Genomic DNA, 16,586 nt, shown 5'->3' with positions numbered 1-16,586 from the left:
GGATAAATGGGGCTTTTTTGGGTTGACAAGCCCTAACTAGTGGAGTGCCACAGCGATCAGTGCTGGGGCCTCAACTATTTACAATTGTTATGGACAGGAGGGGGTTTAATTTCAAACAACCTTGATTTCTTCCCTCACCACCTGTCCATAAAGAGAAAGATGGTTTGATTTTTTTTTATTTCCCCTTTTATAAATGGTGGCGTATTTTCCCAACCCCTCAGTTTTGGAGTGATTCAATCCTCTATTAATAAGCCAACAGCCAACTTGAGAGAGAATAAAATAAGAGGGTTAGTTTATTTTACACACTGTCAAAACACGGGGAAGGTGTGTTGCTACATAACCCCAGTACTTTCACACAATAAAAGAGGATAAGGGAAAGAAAGAGTTACAGCGCAAGGACCACAGACAAAATAAGAATTATTGTTTCATGTTAGTCTAGAATCCAGAATCTAAAGTCCAGTGGTGTATTCCTTCAGAAAGATTAGGTTGAAGCTGATACTAGGTGATCAACTTTTCCAGTAGTGATGACTTCCACGATGGACAAACCACATAGAGATGAATTAGTCTTGTAGTCGGCACTGGCACAGAAGTTCTCATAGAAACAGTGTAGATGAGGGCCAGGCAATTTAAACCTGAACAGAGCTCTGGTTCTGCTGTTGGTTGGTTGATGGAAGATGGCAGGCTGCTAACCTGGAGTTCTGTTTCTCTTCTGAGATTAAACAGCGACTGAAGACAGAATTCAAAGGCCGTCTAATAAAAGCAATTCAAACAGTTCAAGCCTCAGTCACATGACAGGGTGGATTAGGGTCAATGCATTCAGCTAATGATGTACTTTAAGGAGACTTGTTAAAACCCATTGTACCTTGGGCAGGTAACTGTAGAACCATTAGCACAGTGTTGGAGATGAGTCACAAATAGCCCTGCCTTTGTCAGTTGCGGACGTCTCGTCTACTGGCCCTTTGTGTTGGCTTGGCTGGAATGTTCACATAATACGAGTCACATTGGAATGGCATAGAATCTTCCAGAACCACCTGCATGTGACTAGCTGCAGCCATTTTATCAGCAATAGTCCATATTTTTAAAAAATAATTTAAACCAGAGAATATGGAAGAGAAACAGTTTTCTTTAGATTTTTTTCTTCATGCCTTCTTGGCATGACACAATCTGTATCAATGACTTGGATGAAGGGACCAAATGTATGATAGCTATATTTGTCGATGATACCAAGATAGATAGGAAAGTAAGTTGTGAAGGGGAGGTAGAGAGTCTGCAAAATGAGGTTAAGTGAGTGGGCAAAAATTTGGCACATAGAGAAAATATGAACTTTGTAGGCAGAACAGAAAAACAGTATACTGTTTAAATGGAGAGAGATTGCAGAACTCAGTAGCACAGAGGGATCTGGTGACCTGGTACATGAATCACAAAAAGCTAGCATGCAGGTACAGCAAGTGATTAGGAAGGCAAATGGAATGTTGGCATTTATTGCAAGGGGAGTGGAATATAAAAGTAGGGAAGCTTTACTGCAGCTGTGCAGGGCCTTGGTGAGACCACATCTGGAGTACTGTGTCCAGTTTCTATTTCAAAAAGGATATAATTCCATTAGAAGTAGTTCAGAGAAGGGTTGCTTGACTCGTTCCTGGGATGCAGGGGTTATTTTATTAAGAAAGATTGGACAGGTTGGGCCTATACCCGTTGGAGTTCAGAAGAATGAGAGGTGATATTATTGTAACATATAAGACCCTAAGGGTACTTGACAGAGTGGACACTGAGAGGATGTTTCCACTTATGGGAGAGACAAGAACTAGGGGTCTCATTTTAAGAATAAGAGGCCTCCTTTCTGAGACTGAGTAGAAATTTTTTCTTTCAGAGGGCTGTTAGTCTGTGGAATTCTCTTCCCCAGAAAGCAGTGGAGGCTGGGTCGTTGAATTTATTCAAGGCAGAGTTAGATAGATTTTTAACAGACAGAGTCAAGGATTATGGGAGATGGGCAGGAGGGTGGAGTTGAAGCCACAATCAGCCATGATCTTATCGAATGGTGGAGTAGGGCCGAATGGCCTACACCTGCTCCTAAGCCCTATGTTCCTATGCTATTTTTCATATAATGATAAGGAGCACTTGGACCACATTGGTCATGCCACTAACGTTACTCAGTCACACAAGTGGTCCCCATTCATTGACTTTCCCCGGGGCAGCTAAAAGAATTATTTTTGTTCAACACATTGTAGATACATTGAATCAGTAGTTGGCAATGCCATTCAACCTGCCTGTCTGAAAGTACTCAAAAATGTCTGCTGAAATGCAGGTTGATGTCTTTTGATCACTTTCAAACTCACCTGCAGCTGAGGGACTTTTACAAAGCGTACGAAAATTGACAGGCAGGAAAAGACTGTACCACGTTTATCCTGACTAAAAACTTCTTACTCTCACATATGCATGCATGCAGCTATGTAATTCTCCTGGCAAAGCGACGTATAAAAACATTGGCCAAAAGGGAAATTCCTGAATAAAAATATTTTTCTCACTTTGTGCCCAAAATGTGTTAGTGCTGGGTAATGATGGATTTTCCAGTCCTAATATCTCTGATTCAAATGCAATAACAGTGGCTTTGGTACTGGAACCCAGTGGTTGACAGACCAAAACCTAGCAAGCGTGTCAAGTTTGAATTTACTAAACCTGGTTCTAAACTTTGGTTCTAGTATTGGGGCAGGGAAGCAGCTTAGTTAACACCACGAGGTTGGCTCTCAATTCTAAAGTCTGGTAGTTGGAAATTAGATACAAAATTCATAGGAGTGCAACAGGCCAAGAAGGTGACCCATCAATGTCATCTTGAGACATCTGGGATAGGTAGGAAAACGCCCTGCCAGCATTGCAAAACCTCAAAAACAAATTTTAACAAAATCCCACTGTTATCCTGGTGGGGTGTCAAAATTGTCTCTTTTGCTCTCTCTCTCTCGCTCACTACCTCACACTCTGTCTTTTGCTCCTATGTTTTTACATTCCCTCCTGCTTTTTGCGCCCCTGCTCCCTTTCATGCTCCTGTGGTACCCCTTACTCTTGCATGAGGCTCCCAAAGACTTGAGCCCTTAACCTGCATATAATAATGAACAATTTTTGGAACTGTGTAGATTGTCAATCTGCAGTAAGTTTCCACCAGGAGAGGGAGCTCTGAGACTAACTAGATGAAATTACTGCAGAGCCTTTTATCATTTTAAAATTTATTAGAACAAAGGCACTGAAACTCATTAGCTTTCCCACTGACATCTAATCATACTCTAAATAACTCCACAATGGCCTTAATATTCTGCCCCAATAATGATCACCAAGTGTGTGCAAACACTTCCTTCACTCTTCCACTCATCATAAAGACATAGCCAAACCTTAACTTACATTGCTGACATCTGCACTTCTCAAGGGTTGATGTTTAATGTCCAGAAGCAAGACTACTGGCTAAATAATCCATGCCTAATCCAGAAACACAGACCAATTTGGAGATCTAGCTTGGGTCTTTCCTAGTTTGTGTGGCTGAGCTGGTCTTTATCTTTGACAAAAGCCTTTATCTTTTACCCTCATCTGTTTATTTGAGTACTTGTTCTGTGGTTTTAAAATTAACCCCTTATAATTAATCTTAATTTTCTTTTGGCACTTTTGTCTCCTTTACAACGGTCTCTAGATGGAAAATATCTCCATTTTTTTTTAGTGTTGCTTCATCACTCTGATCTCAATGCCTCTCGGTCTACCTGACAGTATGATTTCTGATTCACGAATTTACATAATTAATTCTTCAACTATTAGTAGGTATTCATTGGAACTCAGCAGTATTCTTAAATTGTTGATCTTAGCCATCTCTGTTTTGCTATGTAGTCCTGATATTGAAGAAGCTGCTTGGAAGTTAATAGTTTATTCCTTTCCTTTTGACACCTTCCTCTTCAGTGATACAGACTACCCATTGGGTATGTCTGGGCAGGCACCCGCCACCCTCTGCTTCCAAACCCAAGTAATTGCTGCTCATTGAGCCTCGGGGAAGAGTTGGGCAGTTGTTGCATTGCAGCTGAGTGGATTCATCCTTTTTCTTTCATGGGATGTAATCTTTACTGGGAAGGCCAGCATTTTTATTGCTCTCCCTGGAATTTCCCTTGAGAAGGTGGTGGTGAGCCGCCACCTTGAACCGCTGCAGTCTGCATGGTGTAGGTACCCACAGTGCTGTTAGGGAGGGAGTTCCAGGACTCCACAGTCTGAGAAGTGCAGATGTCAGGTACGCAAGTCAAGGTTTGGCTGTATCTTCATGAGGAATGTGTTTGCGCACACTTGGTAATCATTATTGAGATTATTAAGGCCATTGTGGAGTTATTCAGAGTACGATTATATGGCATAGTGGGAAAGTTACTGAGTTTTAGTGCCCTTGTTCCAATAAACTGCAGTAATTTCATCCTGAAGGAACAGCAGTATAGTTCCAAATCAGAATGGTGTGTGACTTATAGGGAAACTTGCAGTTGGTGGTGTTCCCATGTATCTGTTGCCCTTGTCCTTCTAGTTGGTAGTGACCACGGGTTTGGAAGATGATCCATCCTGGAAGCCCAAGTTAGTTACCCAGTTTGAGAAAGGAGTTTTACAGCGATATGCTGGCAGTGGTTTTTAGTGTCCCAGTGGTTATAATGAATGATTGTGGTGTGCATGAATATTGGTCTAGGATCAAAGGAACAGCAGTCAACAATTCTGTCCCATGAGCCTGTGCTCCATCTTAGTTCAGACCATGACTGATCTGCATCTTAACTCCATTGGCACCCTCATCTAACAAAAACCTATTCATCTCAATCCTGAAAACTCGTGAGGGAACTAAAGGATAAAATAAAAACAGAAAATGCTGGAAAACTCAGCATCTGGCAGCATCTGTGGAGCGTGGATTCTGTGCATCTGTTTCTCTCTTAGATGCTGCCAGACCTGAGTTTTTTTTTTTAGCATTTTCTGTTTTTATTTCAGATTTCCAGCGTCTGCAGAATTTTGCTTTCATCTAGAACTAGGGGATAAGTTTTTCGAAAAGGCGATGCCCATTTCAGAGGGAGATAATGAGAAGTTTATTCTGAGGATTGTGAATCTTTGGAATCCTCTATCCAGAGAGCTGTGGAGGCTAAGTCATTGAATGTATTCCAAGACGGAAATAGACAGATTGTTGAACCGTGGGGGAGTCGAGGGTTATGGAGAACAGACAGAAAAGTGGAGTTGAGGTCAAGATTGGATCACCGAGGATCTTATTGAAGAGCGGAGGAAACTCTAGGGGGCGTTTGCCTACTCCTATTTCTTATGTTCTTAAGTTCAATTGGTCCAGCATTCTCTGCCTTCTGGGAGTAATTTCCTCGTTTCTGCTGCCCTCTTGTGTGAAAAAATGCTTCCAGGTTTCACCCTGTTCGTTTTCATTCGCAACAGCACTCAAGAAGCTCAGCACCTTCCAAGACACAGCAGCCTGCTTAATGGACATCCCACACTAAACATTCACCCTCTCCACAAACAAACACAGTGGTAGCAGTATGTAGCATCTACAAAATGCACTGCTGCAACTCATCAAGGCTCCTTGGACAGCACCTTTCAAACCCTAGTCCTCTCCCACCTCGAAAAACAAGGGCAGTAGACAAGTGGGAATGCCACCACCTGCACATTCCTTTTCAATCCACATAGGACGCGGGACTTACTTAGGAGCAGGAGTAGGCCATTCGGCCCTTCAAACCTGGTCCACCATTCAATAAGGTCATGGCTGATCTAGTTGCAGCCTGAGCTCCACTTTACTGTCTGCACCCCATAACCCCTAATTCACACACCATCCTATATTGAAACTATATTGCTCTTCTCTCACTGTCGCTGGGTCAAAATCCTGGAACTCCCTCCCTAACGACACTCTGGTTGTACCTGCACCAGATGGACTGCAGCAATTCAAAAAGGTGGCTCCACCACCTTCTCAAGGGCAATTAGCGATGGGCAGTAAATGTTGGCCTTGCCAGCAGTGCTCGCATCCATGAATGAATAAAAAAACAAGAGTAATAGCTCAGAGCCTTTTGTTGGGTATAGGCATACTTTTCCGTAAAGGATTATATTGAGGCATTACCTTGGTGATTGATCACTGATTTAAATACAGTTGTTAAGTCTCTTTATGAAACTATTCTAGACAGAAATGATGTTTTCTACAATAGGCTACTCTACCACAAGCTGAAGAAACTGAGCTCAGAAAAAGATGGTCCTACCTGTCCAGTCAATACAATGTAATATTTATAAGCCAATAATGTGCTGCGGTTTATATAAGCTATATTTGCTTGTAAATGGAGCAACATTGCTAAATGAAAAAAGATCAAGGTTGATCTAACCAGCCTGGTTATTGCATGGTACAGCGATATTGGAGTAGTTAATTAATAATAGCATTCGATCTCTCCCAATTAGTTTGCAACAGATCTAGGAATGCAAAGCGAGGAAAAGCTCCTGCGGTGGAGAGATTTGGTAACCCTAAGCCCAAAGTCACCTGTTCCTCACCTTATGTCACATACGGTGTCTCAAATTATTCACATACTGTAACCCAAAACATACTTCCTGAAAGAAATCTAGAATTTCCATCGGAATGAATCAGTTCATGAGCAATTTATACTTTTTTTAAAAAATAGATGATGTGTTCCTACCTAAAGACATCGATTTGGACAGTGTGGAGATGGATGAGACCGAGCGTGAAGTGGAATATTTCAAGAGGTAATGTGAATTTTGGTGGTCTTATTTAACAGTGGTGATATTGCTATGCACATGACTGTAACCTCATATTTGCCAGCCTTGTCTAAGACTTTTCATGGGCTATTTGAACATGGCATCATCTTCCAGCATTCACAGGCTTGCATGCCAACCTGCACAGATCACTACATAAGGAGGAACAGGAAGCTTTTTAATAAAACAACCGCATGACTGCCTCCTCTACTACACTGATTGTCTGACTCTAGAATGACAATGGCTAATTGTAATAAGACATAGGAGCAGAAATTAGGTCATTCGACCCATCAAGTCTGCTCCGCCACTCAATCATGGCTGATAAGTTTCTCAACCCCATTCTCCTGCCTTCTCCCCGTAATCTTTGGTCCCCTTACCAATCAAGAACCTATCTAGCTCGGTCTTAAATACACTCAATGACCTGGCCTCCACAGTTTTCTGTGGCAATGAATTCCATAGATTCACCACTCTCTGGCTAAAGAATTTTCTCCTCATCTCTGTTCTAAAAGGTAATATCTCTACTGCCATTGTTTCTAAGAGCTAACTCAAAACAGATAAAGGATAAAGCCTGAATCAAAGTCTGTCAACTCTGTTTCAAATGGGGTTTAACAAATGAAGGACGCACATTGAATAGTTTGAATTGCAAGACTGTGTCAAGCAGTCATTTACCAATTAATCCCAAAAACGCAGATTGGTTTCAAAATCATGAGGGACCTGGGCAGAGCAGACAAAGAGAAACAGTTCCCATTTGCAGAAGGATTGAAAGCCAGAGGACACCACAGATTTAAGGTGATTGGCAAAAGAACCAATAGCAATGTGAGGAAAAATTCTTCTATGCAGTGAGTGTTGGGACCTGAAATGTGCTGCCTGAGAGTGTGGTGGAGGCATGTTCAATTTGGGCTTTCAAAACTGAACTAGATGAACACTTGAAGAAGAAAATTTGGAGGGCTACAGGGAAAAGACAGGGGAGTGAGACTAATTAAGTTGCTCTTGTAGAGAGCCAACACAGATAATAGGCCGAATGGCCTGCTCCCATGCTGTAACTATTCTATGATTCTGCAAAGACCTGTGCACTAAATCTGTTAGTGTTTCAACAATGTGCTAAATCTAGGTATGAGCCTAAATTTTGCAGCCTGTGTTATTTTAACACTGGTGTCAAGCTATTTAAATAACTGATTCAATTGGAAAGTGGACCCTGTGGTTTCTAAACTGATAATCTGCCACTTTATTATTTAGGGGATTGATGTATCGTCCCCTTCACTTAAAACGTTCAGGTTATAAATGGGCAGACACTAACAGCAGCCTAAAAGTAATGATTGTTAGGCCGTCAATAACCAACTTATCATCACGGGGTTCAACTCCCTAACAAACAACACCCTGGGTGTACCTTCACCACATGGACTGGAGCAGTTCAAGGAAACAGCTCATTGCCACCTTCTCCAGGGCAATATGGGATGGGTAATAAATGCTGACCCTGCAGCAGCATCTACATTCCATAAATTAATAAAATTGCATCAGCTTCAGTGTTAAAGTTGCTGGTTGTTGCGTCGTAAATGCTCTGTTCATTTCAAGCAGAAACAGCTCTGGTCACTTGCTGGCTCACATCTTGTTAAGGTCACTGAATGCAAGAACAAGCATAAGCAAATGGCACCTTGTTTAATTGTGAATTAGAACATTTTTGTTGTAAAAATGGATTGATTTGAATCCAAAGATTAACCAAATGAATCAGAGGTTAGGGAGAGACCCATTCGACAATTACCTTGTACGTCAACAAGGACATGATGCATCCAAATTGGGTGAAGAGGAAATGGGCTAGAGGGAAAAGCTCTTCACAATCATGTAAGATCAATAGATCTTACAGTATGGAGGATGCCATTTGGCCTGTCATGCCTGTGTTAACTCTGCAAGTGCTATCCAATTTTATTTGACTCCCCAGTTACAGAATAGAATAAGTTTGTACAAGAACATATGTAGGCCACAGAGCACTGTTCTGGGCACACCATTATAGAAAGGGCATGAAAGCAGTAGGATGGAAACCGTGTTGATTCATGGGCGATTTCAGGGATGAGAAACTAGAAGAGATTTGAGATTTTGAGACAATTTCCACTGATGCAGACGGCTTCGAGAAGAACTTAATTGACGTGTTTAAAATTCAGAAAGGCATTTATTAATTGAAAGGGAAAAGCAGTTGGTGGCCAACTCTGTGACAAATGATTATCAGATCAGACTGGAAAGTAGCAAATATAACCCCTCTATTCAAGATTGGTGGGAGACAGAAAACGATAGCTTGACATCTGTCGTGGGGAAGGTGTTAGAGTTGATCATTAAGGAGGTTATAGCTGGGCACTTAGAGAAACACAAGGTAATCAGGAAGAATCAGCATGGTTTTGCGAAAGGAAAATTATATTTAACCAATTTATTGGAGTTCTTTGAGGGAGTAACATGCACTGTGGATAAAGGGGAGCCAATGGATATGTTGTACTTGGATCTCCAGAAGGCATTTGATAAGGTACCACAGTAAATGGCAGAACCCTTAAGTGCACTGAAGGGCAGAGGGACCTGGGTGTACAGGTCCACAGGTCACTGAAAGTGGCAACGCAGGTGGAGAAGGCAAATGGCATGCTTGCCTTCATCGGCAGGGGTATTGAGTATAAAAGCTGGGAAGTCATGCTGCAGCCGTATAGAACCTTGGTTAGACCACACTTGGAATATCGCGTGCAATTCTGGTCACCGCATTACTAGAAGGATATGGAGGCGTTGGAGAGGGTGCAGAGGAGGTTTACCAGGATGCTGCCTGGTCTGGAGGTTATTAGCTATGAGGAGAAGTTGGAGAAACTCGGATTGTTCTCATTAGAGCAACGGAGATTGAGGGGTGACTTGATAGAAGTTTACAAAATTATGAGTGGCATGGACAGAGTAGATAGTCAAGCTTTTTCGCAGGGTGGGAGTCAATTACGAGGGGACATAGATTTAAGGTGAGAGGAGAAAACTATAGAGGAGATGTGCGGGGAAAGTTTTTTATGCAGAGGGTAGTGAGTGTCTGGAATTCGCTGCCAGAGGAGGTGATGGATGCAGGTTAAACACAATAGTGGTGTTTAAGAGGCAGCTTGACAAATACATGAATAGGATGGGAATAGAGGGATATGGACCCTAGAAGTGCAAAGTGTTTTAGTTTGACAGGCAATGTGATCGGCGCAGGCTTGTGATCGGTGCAGGCTTGGAGGGCCAAAGGGCCTGTTCCTGTGCAGTATTTTTCTTTGTTCTTTGTTCTAAAGGTTATTGCGGAAAATAACCGCCCATGATATAGGAGGTAACATATTAGCATGGATAGAAGATTGTTTGGTTGGCAGAAAACAGAGTATGCATTAATGGGTCTTTTTTTGATTAGCATGATGTGACGAGTGGAGTCCCATAGGGGTCTGTGCTGGGGCCTGAACTTTTTTTTTTACAATTTATATCAATGACTTAGATAAGGGGAGTGAAGGCATGGTAGCTAAATTTACAGTTGACACAAAGAAAGGTAGGAAAGTATGTTGTGAAGAGGACAAAAGGAGGTTGCAGGTTGAGTGAGTGGGCAAAAATCTGGCAGATGGAGTATGATGTGGGAAAATGTGAAGTTCACTTTAGCAGGAGGAATAAAAAAAGAAAGTAGCGGCAGCAGAATTCAGAGGTGCAGAGGGATCTAGGTGTCTGGTGCATGAATCACAAAAAGTTAGTATGCAGGTGCAACAAGCAATTAAGGCTAATGGAATGCTACCTTTATTATGAGAGGAGTTGAACATAAAAATAAGGATGTTATATTATACAGGGATTGGTGCTACCATATCTCAAATATTGTGTGCAAGTTTGGTCTCCTTATTTAAGGAAGGATGTAAGTGCATTGGAGGCGGCTCAGAGGAGGTTTATTAAATTGATACCTGGAATGAGTGGGTTGTCTTACGAAGAAAGGTTGGACAGACTGGGCTTGTTTCCACTGGATGAAAGCAAAATACTGCAAATGCTGGAAATCTGAAATAAAAACAGAAAATGCTGGAAAGATTCAGCAGGCCTAGCAGCATCTGTGGAAAGAAAAGCAGAATGCAGGTACATGTAGAGGTGATGGTGTAGTGGTATTATCGCTGAATTAGTGATCCAGTGACCCAGGGTAATGGTCTTGGTTGCGAATCCTGCCATGGCAGATGGTGGAATTTGATTTCAATAAAAATCTGGAATTAAAAGCCTAATGTTGACCATGAAACCATTGTCGATTGTTGTAAAACCCCACCTGGTTCACTAATGTCCCTTAGGAAAGGAAACCTGTCGTCCTTAGCTGATCTGGCCTACATGTGACTCCAGACCCACAGTAATGTGGTTGACTCTTAAATGCCCTAGCAAGCCACTCAGTGATAACAAACTACTACAAAGTCACAAAAAAGTAATGAAACTGGACGGACCACCCAGCATCAACCTAGGCACTGGAAGCAACAATGGTAAACCCAGCCCTGTCGACCATGCAAAGTCTTCCTTACTAACATCTGGGGGCTAGTGCCAAAATTGGGAGAGCTGTCTCACAGACTAGTCAAGCAACAACTTGACATAGTCATCCTCACGGAATCATACCTTACAGATAATGTCCTAGACACCATCATCACCATCCCTGGGTATGTCTTGTCCCACCGGCAGGACAGATCTGACAGAGGTGGCAGCACAGTGGTATACAGTTGGGAGGGTGTTGCCTTGGGAGTCCTCAACATCGACTCTGGACCACATAAAGTCTCATGGCATTAGGTCAAACACGGACAAGGAAACTTCCTGCTGATTACCACATACCACCCTCCCTCAGCTGATGAATCAATGCTCCTCCATGTTGATTACCACTTGGAGGAAGCACTGAGGGTGGCAAGGGCACAAAATGAACTCTGGCCCGGGGTCCTCAATGTCCACCACCAAGAATGGCTTGGTAGCACCACTACTGACCGAGCTGGCTGAGTCCTAAATGACACAGCTGCTAGACTGGGTCTGCGGAAGGTGGTGAGGGAACCAACGAGGGAAAAACATATTTGACATCATCCTAACCAACCTACTGCCGCAGATGCATCTGTCCATGACAGTATCGGTAAGAGTGACCATTGCACAGTCGCTGTGGAGATGAAGTCCCGCCTTCACATTGAAGATACCCTCCATCGTGTCGTGTGGCACTACCACCGTGCTAAATGGGATAGATTTCGAACAGATCTAGCAACTCAAGACTGGCAATCCATGATGGCTGTGGGCTATCAGCAGCAGTAGAATTGTACTCGAACACAATCTGTAACCTCATGGCTTGGCATATCCCCCACTCGACTCTTAACATCAAACCAGGGGATTAACCCTGGCATGCAGGAGGGCATGCCAGGAGCAGCACCAGGCATACCTAAGAATGAGGTGTCAACCTGGTGAAGTGATAACACACAACTACTTGTGTGCCAAACAGCATAAGCAGAAAGTGATAGACGGGACTAAGTGATCACACAGCCAACGGATCAGATCTAAGCTCTGCAGTCCTGCCACACCCAGTCATGAATGGCGGTGGACAATTAAACAACTCACTGGAGGAGGAGGCTCCACAAACATCCCCATTCTCAATGTTGGAGGAGCCCAGCACATCAATGCAGAAAATAAAGCTGAAGCATTTGCTACAATCTTCAGCCAGAAGTGCTGAGTGAATGATCCATCTCGGCCTCCTCTGGAGGTCTCCGTCTCAGATGCCAGTCTTCAGCCAATTCGATTCACTCCATGTGATGGCAAGAAACGGCTGAAGGCACTGGATGCTGCAAAGGCTATTGTTCCTGACAATATTCCAGCAATAGTACTGAAGACTTGTGCTCCAGAACTTGCCGCACTCCTAGCCAAGCTGTTCCAGTACAGCTACAACACTGGCATCTACCTGGCTGTGTGGAAAATTACCCGGGTATGTCCTGTACATGGAAAGCAGGACAAATCCAACCCGGCCAATTACCGCCCCATCAGTCTACTCTCGATCATTAGTAAAGTAATGCAAGGGGTCATCAACAGTGCTATCAAGCAGCACTTGCTTAGCAAAAACCTGCTCACTGACGCCCAGTTTGGGTTCCACCAGGGCCACTCAGCTCCTGACCTCATTACAGCCTTAGTTCAAACATGGACAAAAGAGCACCCGAGGTGAAGTGAAAATAACTGCCCTTGACATCAAGGTTGCATGTGACTGAGTGTGGCATCAAGGAGCCCTAGCAAAATTGGAGTCAGTGGGAATCAAGGGGAAAACTCTCTGCTGATTGGAGTCATATCTAGCACAAAGGAAGATGGCCATGGTTGTTGGAGGTCAGTCAGCTCAGCTCCAGGACATCATTGCAGGAGTAGCTCAGGGTAGTGCCCTCAGCCCAACCATCTTCAGCTGCTTCATCAATGACCTTCCTTCCAAAATAAAGTCAGAAGTGGGGTTGTTTGCTGATGGTTGCACAATGTTCACCATTTGTGACTCCTCAGATACTGAAGCAGCCTGTGCCCAAATGCAGCAAGACCTGGACAAGTGGCAAGTAACATCTGCACCACACAAATGTCAGGCCATGATCATCTCCAACAAGAGAGAATCCAGTCATCGCCCCTTGATGTTCAATGACATTACCTTCACTGAATCCTCCACTATCAACATCCTGGGGGTTACCATTGACCAGAAACCTACCTCCTGACTCCCCAAAGCCTGTACACCATCTACAAGGCACAAGTCACGAGTGTGATGGAATAGTGCCTACTTGCCTGGATGAGTGCAGCTCCCACAACACTCAAGAAGCTTGACATGATATAGGACAAAGCAGCCCACTATATTGGCACCATATCCACAAACATTCACTCCCCCCACCACCGACGCACTGTAGCAGCAGTGTGTACCATCTACAAGATGCACTGCAGGAGTTCAAGGCTCCTTAGGCAACACCTTCCAAACCCACAACCACTACCATCTAGAAGGACAAGGGCAGTAGATAGATGGGAATGCCACCACCTCGAAGTTCCCCTCCAAGTCACTCACCATCCTGACTTGGAAATATATCGCCATTCCTTCACCTTGGGTGTACGCACACCACATGGTCTGCAGCGGTTCAAGAAGGCAGCTCACCATCGCCTTCTCAAGGGCAACTAGGGATGGCAATAAATGATGGCCCAGCCACTAAAGCCCACGTCCCATGAATGAATGAACAAAAAAAATAACATTTCGCTCAAAACGTTAACTCTGTTTATCTTTACACAAATGCTGCCCGATCTGAGTTTGTTCTGGGTTTTACTGTTTCCACTGGAGTTCAGAAGAGTGAGGGGTGACTTGATTGAAGTATATAAGATCCTGAATGGTATTGACAAGTTGGACGTGGGAAAGATGTTTCCTCTTGTGGGTGAGCCCAGAATTAGGGGCACTGTTTTAAAATTATGGGTTGCCCTTTTAAAACAGTGATGAAGAGAATTTTTTTCTGAGGATTGTGCGACTTTGGAACTCTCTGCCTCAGAAGGTGGTGGAAGCGAGGCTATTGAATATTTTTAAGGATAGATAGGGGTAGATACATTCTTGTTAGGCAAGGGAATCAAAGGTTATTGGGGCTAGATGGGAATGCGGAATTCGAAACATGAACAGATCAACCATGATCTTATTGAATAGTAGAGCAGGCTCGAAGGGCTGAATGGCCTACTTCTGCTCCTATGCTCATATGTTCCCAAATTGCGATTGAGACTTAGAGTTTCAAAGCAGTTAATTCACATAGTGGAATGCTAGAACATTCAGTGCTTTGCCACAGGGAGTAGTTGAGGCAAAGACCATTCCATCTTTCAAAGGAAGAATAGATTAAACATATAAACTGGAGGAGAACACTGAGCCATGAAGTGAGAACATGGATCAATTTTGGATTGCCCTTGCAAAGAGTTGGCAAAAATGTAGTGAATGGAAAGGCCCCCTGTGCTATCAACTTCTGTTGGTTCCATTAAAAGAAAACAAACCCATACTTAATGTGAGTACTAATTATTATCCCTGGGTTTCGAGCAGGAAATTGAGTAATGGACACGCTCCTGATAACAGTTCCATGGTTCCACATGAAAAGTTGCAGATCAGGGTCAAGATTGAGCTTGGATCTGAGGTTCCATTCTTCCCTTCTTGAATTGCCTGTCAGCACTCAGGGTCAAGGCTCACTAAGATACCATTATCCCACGTGTGAGGGAATGGAGAGTGTGATGGTCGCTCGTGGATGGTAGCCCAGCTAAGAGTCCGGGGAGAGGAGGAGAGCGTGATGCAAAGCTGTGGAGGCTGATCACATGGACAGGCTTTTAAATGGTTGATTCACAGCAAGCAGTTCTAATGACTTCTATTTAATTAACCAGTTGTTCATCAGATGTCTCTAGGTTTGCCTTGCACTCATTACATTCTTCAATGAAAGGTAACGAACTGAAACGTTAATTCCCATTTCTCTCTTCACAGATGCTGCCAGACCTACTGAGTGCTTCCAGAATTTTCTGTTTTTTAACTCACTGAGTTCTCTATTTCCTTCCCAGGTTCTGTTTAGATTCAGCCCGGCAAAACAGACAGAGACTCTCCATCAACTGGTCTAACTTCAGCCTGAAGAAAACCACCTTTGCTGCTCACTGATCAGATGCAACGTTCCATACAGGAACCAACTTGTGACTCCACTGAATATTCTCACTTGGATATACAGTACTCTGCTGTGCTGAGAGCTCACCAGACTGTTCTGGAACTGCCTTGCCTTTCTCTCCCCGTCATCCTTCCCCTACCCTCACCATCCCGTCTCCCCCACTGCTGTGTGTGGTTCTGCACTGGGATGGGTGCAGGGCGCCTTGGCCCCTAGGACTTCCTTGCGGTTTTTGGAAAACAAGTTGGCCGGCTGTTAATCACTTTCTCCTTACCTGATTTATTTTTTTTGTTTGCTTGTGTGTTTGTAGTCTGTGAGTGGGACTTGTTCAACAGTAGTCATAACCTGCTCGGGTGGAACTCAAACAACCTTCCGTCTCTGACTCTTCTTCCCTAGTGTTCTGCCCAAGCTTCTGCTTGGGTGAAGGTCAGTCTGATTGTTCCCTCCTTTGCATCAGTCCGCCGTGACTTTTTATTCATGTCTTGCATTCAGCACTGTACATACAGTCCGACTACTGACAAGGGAATGGACTTCATCGATTTTTACTCTTCTTTGCTCCAGCATTCCCTCAACAAGATGGTTTGAATGAAGGGGGGAATGCTCATACAGAACTGGGCAGTGAAAACCCAGTTGTCTCCAGTACTCCTTCACAAATTCACTGTTTAAAGTGTACAAGGTTACGCTATATTGTGTTTGATTTCTGACTTGTAGCCAGCTTGTGTAAGAATACTTGCAGAATGAATTCAAAAGAACAATGCTCACACTATCGACCTGTTATAGAGTGTATAATTGTATTAACACTGAAGCCTAAACTGGCTACTTTTTTAACATATTGTTAAGTAATATTAAAAAATCATGTCTTTCTTTTTGAAAGATGGAATACAGTAGTATGGCAGAAAGGTGAATGTCTGACTTGCCTTTTTCTCTCAAAATCCAAATATCTTTTATAAGCTTGCATTTCTTAAGAACATACAAGAGGATGATTGTAAGAGAGGACATGTACAGTAAATGGTAACATTTGAAAAGGCATGGAGAAGTAACAGACTTGGTAGTACAGAACTTGAATATTGCTGAAATGAGACACAAATTGCCTAACCTGCTTGTCATGCACTCATCAGGACAAATGCAAGAATGTCAACTTTCAACCTATCACAATTTATACTGCAGGGGGAAAGGGTGCTGATTACCCTGGGAAGGCAAAGTATCTCAAAAATTTGAACAGGTTAAGGAAGT

The 16,586-nt window shown here is 43.3% G+C and overlaps 1 protein-coding gene across 1 annotated transcript in view; it reads left to right on the top strand.

Annotated features, from left to right (window-relative positions):
• Positions 1-16,249, top strand: part of fam193a (family with sequence similarity 193 member A) — a 241,280-nt gene extending 225,031 nt beyond the window's left edge. Inside the window, exons 21-22 of the mRNA XM_041186547.1 lie at positions 6,642-6,723; positions 15,259-16,249. Coding sequence (XP_041042481.1) covers positions 6,642-6,723; positions 15,259-15,352 — 176 coding nt within the window. The 3' untranslated portion in view covers positions 15,353-16,249. The remainder of the gene's footprint in view (positions 1-6,641; positions 6,724-15,258) is intronic.
• Positions 16,250-16,586: the final 337 nt, after the last annotated feature.

Source organism: Carcharodon carcharias, chromosome 4, assembly GCF_017639515.1.
Source record: "Carcharodon carcharias isolate sCarCar2 chromosome 4, sCarCar2.pri, whole genome shotgun sequence".
In the NCBI taxonomy this organism is placed as follows: domain Eukaryota; kingdom Metazoa; phylum Chordata; class Chondrichthyes; order Lamniformes; family Lamnidae; genus Carcharodon; species Carcharodon carcharias.
This window is presented reverse-complemented; position numbering and strand designations above follow the sequence as displayed.